Source organism: Mastigoproctus giganteus, chromosome 14 (genome assembly GCF_048544385.1).
Source record: "Mastigoproctus giganteus isolate SK-2022 chromosome 14, ASM4854438v1, whole genome shotgun sequence".
Taxonomy (NCBI): domain Eukaryota; kingdom Metazoa; phylum Arthropoda; class Arachnida; order Uropygi; family Thelyphonidae; genus Mastigoproctus; species Mastigoproctus giganteus.
This window is the reverse complement of record NC_143588.1, coordinates 60,829,355-60,840,568: the sequence shown is the minus strand read 5'-3', so window position 1 is coordinate 60,840,568 and position 11,214 is coordinate 60,829,355. Positions and strand designations below refer to the sequence as shown.

The 11,214-nt window shown below is 33.8% G+C and overlaps 1 protein-coding gene across 1 annotated transcript; it reads right to left on the bottom strand.

Annotated features, from left to right (window-relative positions):
- Positions 1-9,667: 9,667 nt before the first annotated feature.
- Positions 9,668-10,972, bottom strand: PpV (Protein phosphatase V). Its single transcript, XM_090389167.1, has one exon. The coding sequence runs from the start codon at positions 10,811-10,813 to the stop codon at positions 9,902-9,904; it is 912 nt and encodes a 303-aa protein (XP_090245293.1). The 5' UTR covers positions 10,814-10,972; the 3' UTR covers positions 9,668-9,901.
- Positions 10,973-11,214: the final 242 nt, after the last annotated feature.

Here is an 11,214-nt window from a genome sequence, read left to right as displayed (position 1 = left end):
AATCTCTATATTTCAACATAACCATAAATAAAGCCCAGCAAAAAGATTAAGCTACTGACTCTTTTTTGCTTTTAGGAAATTGCACATTTACCAGGACTGTTCATTAAGGTATTTTTAATACTTTTTTTCTGTGTTAGTGGTTCTTTGAAGCTGGCTTTACCTACAGATGTCCAAATGTCTCCCCAATACACAAAGAGGGATGAAAGGGTGATGTGAATGATTAGACTTGTAAGCTTGACTTTTGTCACATGGAAAATAATGGAGTCACTGGTTAAAAAGTAACACAGGATCATCTAGACACAAATACTGTTTTACAGCAATCATAGCATTGATTTTTTAAGGGTTCTTATTGGATACTATGATGCAATAACAAAGGAACTAGATCTTAAAAATAATTTCAGCATAGAATAATATACTTAGATTTCAGAAAGATATTTCACATTGTTTCACAAGAAAGACTGCTGCACAAACTGAAGCATTAGCAGAAGCATATGATGCAAGAAAGCAAGCTTATTCAGCATCAAACCCCAGGGGCTCACATCTGGCGAGTATGGGCTTGGCACACCCAGGGTCCTGAGCTGGATATCATCATTCTTCTCTTTCTTGGTGATTCCCTTCTACTTCTGACTCTTGTTCTCTCTCTCTCTCTCTCTCTCTCTCTCTCTCTCTCTCTCTCTCTCTCTCTCAGGGTAATTCAGAAAATAATGTTTGGCTGGTGCAGCATAAGCCTCAGGCTTCCTTGCACCATATAGCTAATAATAATAATAATCAGCCAAAAAAAAAAAAAAAAATTCTCATTTCACCCATCCATTCATTTCAAATGCTTGTCTAGTTCTGCCTTCAATTTATTTCAGCTACCAATGACAGATGGAAGTTTGTTATAGCAAACAACTATCCGTTGAATAAAGGCAAATTTCCGCATATCTATTTGACAACTGTCTTTCCTCAATTTCAGTTTATTGCCCCTCAGGTTTGTAATCTGAGCAAGAGGAAGAATCCTATCAGGATTGAGTCTGCTCAATCCATTCAAGGCCTAATACACCTCAATCAGATCATCTTGCAAGTGCCTAGTCTCAAGACAGTGCACTTTTATCCTTCCTAAAATGAGGCTTCCAGACCTGTACGCAGGACTCAAGGTGTTGCCTGACCACTGCCTTATACAAGGGAATAATCACCTCCTTATCCCTGCTCACAAAATTCATGTATATCATTGACAAAACTCCATGACCTACTCTGGCAGCCTGTCTGCATTGCTCAGAAAGCTTCATATCTGATTACACAATTACCCCCAAGTCTCTTTCATTCTCCAATACCCTGAGTGTAACACCACTCATTTGGTATGTTACTCTGGGGTTACTGCTATCCATATGCAGTACTTTGCATTTGTCAATGTTAAACTTCAGTTGCCACTTCTTAGCCCATCTGCCCAACTTTACCAGATCCTGTTCATTCTCCACTACCCCGAGTGTAACACGATCTAGTTGGTATGTTACTCTAGGGTTACTGCTACCCTTATGCAGTACTTTACATTTTTCAATGTTTAACTTCAGTTGCCACCTCTTAGCCCATTTGCCCTGTTGCAGCAGCATACTGTCATTAACAACCCTGACAACCTTTGTATCATCTGAAAACCTAGACATTAAGTCTGATATACCTTCATCAATATCATTAATAAATACAGAAAACAATAATGGACCCAACACTGAACTCTGAGGAACTCCACTAATAAGATTAGTCCACGGAGGGCAGTGGCCATTACCACTCTGTCTACTCCCACTCAACTATCCCTTTATCCATAACAGCAATTGCCCCCAGTGCCACACTGCTCCAATTTGTACAGCAGTCTTCCATTTGCAACAGTATCAAAAGCCTTCCTTAGGGCTGGAATTTAATTCAAATAAAGAAATTATTCCAATATGGTTCTTAAGAACAAAGTTTAGTAATACATACTTAGAAAAATTTATAAATGATCAAATAAAAGCCAAAATAACCTCACAAAAACCTTAAGTCATGAACTGCGCGCTTCAAAGTCTGAATTTTTTATGGTCTCAAATAAGTACAAGTTCAATAGCACAGAACCTAACACAGGTATTTCTCAATAATTTTTTTGCATAACAACATGGATTCACAAAAAAAAAAAAAGGAAATGTTAAAAAATTACATCCAACGTAATAGCAGGGTTTTCCCTGCAATTCTTTAACTGTTTTAGAGCAAAACAGTGTTATATAAGTACCATGTTGTGTGAGGATTGCTGCAATTTATCAATCATGTTAGAGCAAAACCGTGTTATGCGGGGGTTGCCTGTACTAATTCTTATGTCCAAGTTAAAAAGGTACGTTTTGACAAATAACCTTTGCCATCACATAAGAAATTGAATTAATAGTTTAATTATACATGTCATTGAACTATTAGCCTAAGAAATTCTGATACAAATATAGCAAAAGTTCCTAATTGTATTAGTAGGACATAGTTTCAGTCTCCATACATTTTGTTCAGTTTCAGTAACTGAACAAAAAAGCACCGATCTCATATTGTGGAGGCACTTCATTATGAATTGTCTTGGTATTGCACTATACACTTTAAATAAAGTGTACTGCTCTAATACATAAGTACTGTCATTTATTAAAAACACAATTCCCCATACTGTATTTTTGGCTTTATTGTGGTCTCACTGGTAGGCACTGTATACGTGAATGACCTGACAACCCAATGATGAAAAGCATCCACAACGTGTAAGGCAGTAGTAGTAGTAGTGGCATGTGATGCAAGAAAGCAAGTGTATGAGCTTATGCAGCATCAGCTGAAAAAAAAAAAAAAAAACACACCATTCCCTCCAAATGCCTGTCCAGTTCCTCCTTAAATTAATTCAACCTATCAACTTCCGCAACTACAGATGGAAGTTTGTTCCAGCAATTAACCACCTCCTGGCTAAAGGAAAATTTCCGCACACATCTGTTCTACATGTCTTTTCTTAATTTGAATTTATGCCCCCTTAGGTTCTTAATCTGAACAAGTGGAAGGATCCCATCAGAATTCAGCGTGCTCAACCCATTCAAAGCCTTATACACCTCAATCAGATCACCGCGCAGGTGCCTAGTCTCCAGCCACTGCAATTTGCAGAACTTAAGCCTCTCTTGGTAAGAGGATCCCTTCATTCCCCTCACCAATCTTGTTGCCCTTCTCTGTACACGCTCAAGAAAATCTACATCCTTCCTAGGTGTTTGAAAATATAGGAAATTTTAAATGCTTGACAGATTTAGGGCAAAGCTCTCATACTATTGTGCTAAATGTATCAATGCCCTACTTGTTTTATAGCTCCTATAGCACAAGGCCTCTGCCCTGAAATTATGAAGGTTTATAAATAAATAACTTTTAATGTGAAGCACAGAAGAATAATTTCTTCTGGGAAGGTTCAAATAGTTTCAATCACAAACTTTCATGAATATATATGCTTATTCCATAATAAACAAGCCAGGCAGACATCACACTAGTTTGTATTTCATAAGCTTCAATTGACTTGCAATTCAATGGAAGGGCAGGAGAACCAACTTGAAGGAAAACTACTGTGTCATAATTTACATAGCTATTTTCTCTGACTGTACTATAATCCATAGCCGACCGGGCTAGCTGGGTGGGTAAAGTGCCTGCCTGGCAAACCAAAGGTCACGGGTTCAAATCCTGCCTTGGACTTGGATCAGAGTAAATACAGAAACTTTGGGAGGTTGGATTATGGCCACAGAAGCCGATGTGGTAACAACATAAAAAAAAAAAAAAAAACTATAATCCATAATATGCTTTGGCAGAGCAAGTTAGAAAGAGTTAGAATATAGATGGTTACAAAAACTCATTACTTATGAGTTTTTGTAAGCATTTATATTCAAACTCTTTGTGAACATGCAAAAACCCATCACAAGAGCATGAATGGTCCCTCAACTTTATCGATCCCCCTTTTTGGAGATAAAAAACAGACAAGAAATAGTTTAAAAATAATTCCAACAGTATGGTATATAATAAGATCAAAAAAACACAAAGGAACAATAGCTTTATTATATATAAATAAATATATTTCCCAACTAATGAACAGTCAAACCTTGGGTTAGCAAGTGAGAAAAAGAAAAAAATAAAGTGGTTTTTTTATGTACATGGTGTGGAAAAAAAATTCTTATGGCTAATAATTTTCCATATAAAAATACTAATGATGGAGATTGAAAGTGATTATCATACAATGAATAATACTAAAATTTACACTTATAATTCTAAGAGATATTGAAATTAAATTTATTTATAAATTTTACCATTTTTGTGACAAAATGTACTAAGCGCATCAACTAATGGGTTAACCTATAACTAACCTAAGAACAATGAAACACAGTTTACAGTGACTTCAGATGTAAGTAATATCACTGTAAGTTGGGAATTGGGAAAAAAAAATCTTATGCATCTAATCCAGAGGCACCCAAAGTTTTATATTTTGTGTCCCTCCCCTAAAATATTTCATAAATTTCTCACCCTCTTCGAGAACAAGTGCAAATTTGATATAAAATTTAACTATCAGTATACATACGTTTAAAAATTAATATAACTTCAATACATTTAATCTGAAAGATTGAAATAAAATACACATCATACCTGGATTAGTGGGATGGATATGGCTGCCTCTTGACACATCACTTTGAAATGGCCACTCTACTGTCAAAACTCTCCAAGCTTGAATCCAATGGTACTGTGTGATAACTAAACTATGTCAACCAAGGAAAGGATTTTTTAAAAAAATTTGTTCATATTTTGCTAAAAAAGTGCCTCATACAAACAACACAGCCTCCCAGAGGTGGAGGGGGAATGCCCCACACTCTGACAACCTGTGATCTAAACTAATAAGCAATATGGAATTGCACAAATTTTCATTACTGATCAATGCTCTATGCATGTAAGAAGTTGTCTCTGAAGGTTCATAAATGTTGACACTGGGAAGCGAACTCCTGATACAGTGAGCTTGAGTATAATTCAAAACGTAACCTGTGAGCCATCAACAAGAAACACATTAACTAATAACACAAAAGGGTTTTTTCCTGTTTTTTTGGCAATTAACTTAAATCCCTTAGCTTCAGGATGTTAACTTTCAGAAAGTTTGGATTTCTTTACAAGAGATCAAAATTATATTCTCACTGGTTATTGCACCCATTTATCTCGATTCCATTATACTTTCCCTCAATATAAAACCGACTATACCAATATCAACCCTACTCAGTTTAAAAGAACTACAAATAAGAAAACAAATGAAGTGATTTGGTTTGAATTTTCATGGCACAATATCAATTGAAGTCATAATATGCCAGAGCTAAAAAAAAACAAAACTGCATACAATTTCATAAAGTGTATGATTTAACATAAAATATACCATAACATCATAAATAACTAAACTTTACTGTGTGAATAATTTGCAACTCACAAAATAAGCATTATATTATGGCATGAGTTGTGTCTCGAGGAATACATGGTGAGGGAGCAAAAGGGAGATCATCATATATCATAATAAATCAGAAATACAAAAGTCTCAAACAAAGAAGGAAACTGAGTTCATGACCAAGAATGGAAAGAGGAAACAAAGCAATTGCAAATTTTGGTTAATTCAACAGATTTCCAGAAACAAAAGGTTAACAAACAACCTTTTGTTAGGGGGATCTAAGCTAAGCCCTTGATCACAAGCACCCTTTATTTAAAACTGGTATAAAAGGGGCACTTTTTAACCAGCTATGAGTGAAAGTTGTAAATTAATGAGAGTTTGGCACAGATCCAGTAACATAATGCTTATTATGTTATAAATTCTTAATTGGATAACTATCAATGTATGTCATTTGTATGGATACAGTTGGTTTTTAAATGGAAGTGTACAAATTGTGAACATTGTTTACAGAGTTAGAAAACTATTCTCTTCCCTGAAGGCGCCTCCGTAGCCAGGTGGGAAGGAGCAGCAGTGCATAGCACACGCTTCTTGATTAGACCGGGGTTCGAGCCCGTCACCACCAAATACAGAGGATGCGGAAAGGTCAAGGGAATGACCACCGCATATCCCGGAGCAATATGGCCTTAGTTGCTAATGCTCCTAAAAACCAAATAACAAAAATATCTCTTCCCTGAAATATTAATTATTTTTCTATTATTATTTTCAATATAACCTATATTTACAGAGATGAGTTTAACAACTTCAATTTTTTTCATAATTTTTGTTTCTTAGAAGACAACATATAAACATATCAATTCTTCCAAAGTGACATGCTTTCCAAAAAAAAAAAATTCTTAAGACAAGACAAAGAACAAATCTTTGTTTGGCTTGTAATTAAAATTTGCATGAAGTGACTACTTCAATTTTTTAACCTTGCAGAGAACTTTTTTATTCAACTTTAGATCAAGTGAAAAAAATTGTGCCTGGAAATGTGAAGTAGTTTTCTGTCCGAAAAAACAAAGAATATGCATATTTTGCCACAAGATATTTATCTAAGGGCTGAAAACTTATATAATTTAAGACTAAGATATCTTTCATACACTTAAATACTCAAAATGAATCAATCACATAGATGCTTTGTACAAAATATTGCAATGTTGTGCTACAAAATCATAGTATATAAACAAAATGAAACTAAAACAGGCTGATTTGTATGGTGTTATTTACTTTTTTTTTTAATTGCACTCAATAAATTTAATATATTGTTTTTAAATTTCCTATTTGCTTCTTTAAATGAAGTAAAGCTTTCATTATTTATTTTATGCCTGATGAAACTCCATCTTTCTCATTCAATAAACTAAAAATCAAGTCAACAGAAGAGCAAAGCATAATTAACATATAGGTGAGAAAGTTTCTGAATATTACTAATTATCAATGGAAAAAACAAGAGAAATAAAATCTGATACTAGCTTTTGCATATTCTTTTGATGTGTTAAATTAATAAATAGCACACCTTATTCCATGAAAGCTCATTTTAGAACAGAAAGGGGAATTTGATGAATTTGATTAGCAATTTGTGACATTTACTGAAACAAAAACAGTAATTTCCTGACATTAATAAAGAAATAATTTAAAATTAATTTTGCCCATTTTAACTTTCTACAAACCATTATATGCATGTTTATTCAACTCTCGTTAACACAAGCTATACAGTTTATGCAGTTCACAGCACAAGGAAATAAAGTATGTTGACATTTCTCCCACTTTCTGGTATCACACATCTTAAATATGACTGCCTCACTAAAAAGGCCTTTAGAAAGGGCCACTAAAAGGAAGTGGGGGATTTCACTTTTGACAAAGGAAACAGATTTGAAAGTACCAATTTTCCATACTGGTTCATTGTTAAGGCTTATTATTTATTTAAAAAAGAAATCAGTTTAACTGTCTGCTATTTGGTTTCATTATAAATATGAACAATTCTGCATGTGCATGATTAGCAGCAGTCATTCAAGGTTCTGCTTTCCTAAAGTGATGCAATATTTAATACAAGGATTATGGGTCCAATGTACCTTGATACTGGTAACTTTAAATATAAGAGTGAACTTACTTTAATTTTTTTTTTCAAAGTACTGCTTGTACACAGTAGTACACAAAATAAAATTATAATCATGAATTTTAATACTCAAGAAGCAAGTTACATTCCATACTTCTATTCAAACCTATAAAATGGGCATCCATCCTCTACAAATGTGAGAATACAGAAATGCAACATCTATTTCGACAAGACACTAAAAGACAAATAACTATTAAAATGGCTTGGCCTGGGTAAGCTTTTTTTTAATGTTTTTTATATTTTTGTATTAATTATATACAATATTTTTAATAAACTGTAATGGGTTAGTTTGGGCAAAGCTACTTTAATAATTTTAACAGTGACTTGTACTTTGGCATATTGTTAGAAAATGGTGGAGCATTTACATATTCTCACATGTGTGATGGATTGGGTGCCGTTTTGTTGTTTAGAATGTGTGGGAAGTAACTTGTTTCCTGAGTAAGTAATTTTGTGTGAATTGTCTACAAGCACTTGGGAAAAAACAAAGTTCCTTCTTATATTAAATATGATGTAATGTATCAAATCACTCTTGATTTTTTAAGGAGTCCTTATGTGCTGTAATGTAATAACTAGATCGTATGTGTAGCTTAGCTTAATTTTCAGCATTCACCTCATAGTAATCCGCTTAGCTGGTGGAGAGTTTTACCACATACATAGTGGTTATAGGATTTTAATAACTTACAGGGATTATGGGTTTAAAACTAAGTTGTGGGTTATAAAAAAAAAAATATATATTTTTAAGAAAGGAAAGTGCACCTTCCATTCCAAGGTTGCCTAATTAAATTAAATTAAATTAAATGAAGAAAAAACAATGAAGGGAAAAAAAAAGTAGCAAATCATTAACTGGTACAGTTAGGTTACTGCTAAAATTATAACAATTAGACGTTACTGCAACCAGGAGTGGGCAGAAGTGGCAGGTGCCCCCACCTTGAACAAAAAATTTAAATTAAAGAAAAAGAACGCAGGAGGCATTCTTAAAAAAAAAACTCAAAATCTTGATTGCAATGCATCCCCTTACGATGATACCTGGATATGCTACTGACTGCAACCACTTAATAGTCATGTTGAAGGAACACTTCACTGCAACTGAAAACAAATTTAATGGGCTGCTATAATATTACACATATATAGAGTTTTTAGTTACACATTAACTTAAATATAGCAAGTTATTATGGCTCATTAAATTTTCATTGCAAACAATTAAATGCTATCGCTTCATATTTTTACATACCTACTTCAAACATGTCTTTCAGTCCCCATATCACATTATACTGATGTGTGATGCCAGAAAGTAAAAAGGTGTACACAGCCTTTTACTGTTGCCAAAATAAAAAAAATCTAATTATGCAGTATTTTAAAAAGGTATTCAAATGGCTCAAAAATAAAATCCAAATACCTCACATAAACTTCAATAAAAAAAGCATATTAAGTACACTAGTGGTAAAAGTACAAATTATGGGCCTACCCACGGAATTCACTAATATCTTTCCCTCATTGTTTTTAAAAAATGTGCCAAACCAACCATTCAGCCTCCCAACCCATTGTCATTCTCTCCCCCCCCCAGTGGCAGAATAGCAGTATGGTAGTTTCATCACTGAAGAACATAAACCAGAGATCAGTATCAACTCTTAATTATTATAGAATACTTATAGCTACAAACGTAGTTCCCTGTTTTTTTTTAATTATTTCTAATAAATACAACTTTAGTAATTTACAACTAAATTACAACTTAGTTCACTGAAACCAACCTGTAGGTTAAGAAAATATAAAAATCTCACTTAAAACTGAAGAACAAAATTTCCTTTTGTTCTATCTTAGATGCACAATTAGCCATACAATTACAATATAGGTTAGCAATATGGAACTATGAAATAAAATATCTGGAGCAACTGCTCATTACCTTTATGAAATGGTAACTATGGGGCAGGGGAGGGAGGGCACATGCAATCAATCAGTGAAACTAATCTATTATCACACATTTTTTTTCTATTGATAACTCAAAAATCAGTAATGTATTTTATTCAAAATGTTCCACATTTTAAAAAATGCTTTATCAGAAAGCATTACAAGAGGCAAAGCTTTAATGAATTTCTATGTGTAAATGTATACAGTGTATGTTGGAGTATTCCTGTATGGATCCTATACAGTATAATCTGTCATAAATGTTATTTATATACATTTTGGTGTTATTATGTATACAGATGTTACAATGTTTATGTTTGCCTGTAGAAAACTGAAATACTAAAGCAGATAAAGTTATAGTTTGATTTTCTGTTTAGTGCTAAACCATTGAGGCGTCTGGTAAGACTAAATGTCACATGAGGACAGCAATTTAATTAATGAAGTCACAGAAAATATGGGGTTGTATTCCTAGGTGGGATAATACGTTCTGAATCTGGTACAGCATGAAATATCTTGGGAGTACGCTCATCAACACTTGAAAATGCAAGTACAGCAGCAATGTTTCCGCAACGATAACAATAATTCGGGGCCGACCAAACTGTTACCAATTTGTCATCAAACATATACTTGTAACCTTCATGAACCAATTGATGAGCCCTACAAATCAATTTTAGATTATTTAAGTGCATAAACTCGTGAGTTACCTTAGGACCAAATAACCATCCAGCACCCCTTGGACTAACAGCCCATGTTTCAACATCTTCAGGATCAGACCACACTAAATCACAAAAGGCACCTTTTTGAGGTATTTCTTGGTTACGTTCAATTGTTCGAATTTGATCTAATAACCTGATTTCTGGCGATAAGCCACCATGCACACAAAGAACTTGTTGATCAATTATTGCTGCAACTGTTAACAAGTCGAATACTTTACAACAATAACGCCAAGCATTTGCATTTCCATATTTTGTTTGACATTCATCGTAAAATCCATATACTTGAGTTATTTGTCTGCTCTCGTGGTTTCCTCTCAGCAGAGTAATCTTGTCAGGCCATTTCGCTTTCAGTGTAAGAAGTCGAGTAAATGTTTCTAGGCTATAATATCCTCTATCAACGAAATCTCCAAGAAAAATGTAATTTGTATCAGGAACTTGTCCCCCGGTCCTAAAGAGCTCCTCAAGATCATAAAACTGCCCATGGATATCGCCGCACACGGTGACTGGAGTACTAACGGGCTGTATATTGGATTCCTCTAAAAGTAAATCACATACCAAATTACATAGCTTTTTCAGTTCGTTTTCGGGTAAATATTTGCACTCTTTTGCAGTTTCAATCCACTTGTCGAGGTCCAGCATTTTGTTAGGTATATTAAACAAAAAAAGAAAGTTTCTCTATTGTACACCACGCCAACTTTAACAATACAAACTTAATGTACGTAGTTCAAAATGTTGTGTAATATAGAATATTCTCAGACCACAACGAACTAAACTTTAATAAATTACATCCCCATTTCATGAAACATGGAAGTCACAAATGCTTAACGGAAGTAAATATATACAAATGCCGGTAGAGGGCGAATTACATTTAAGATTATATTTTGAACGTTAAAATTATGGAAACTCTGTCATGGGACTCGAAATTAGTTTTCTAAAAATACAATATTAAGAGAAACAAATTTTAATAACTCAGTATAGTATATGATTGCTGAAAAATAAATTATACCATTCTAAGATTCACATGTATAACATGTGAGAAA

Coding starts and splice junctions, on each gene's coding strand:
- PpV (XM_090389167.1), bottom strand. CDS start 10,813: ATGCTGGACCTCGACAAGTGGATTGAAACTGCAAAAGAGTGCAAATAT.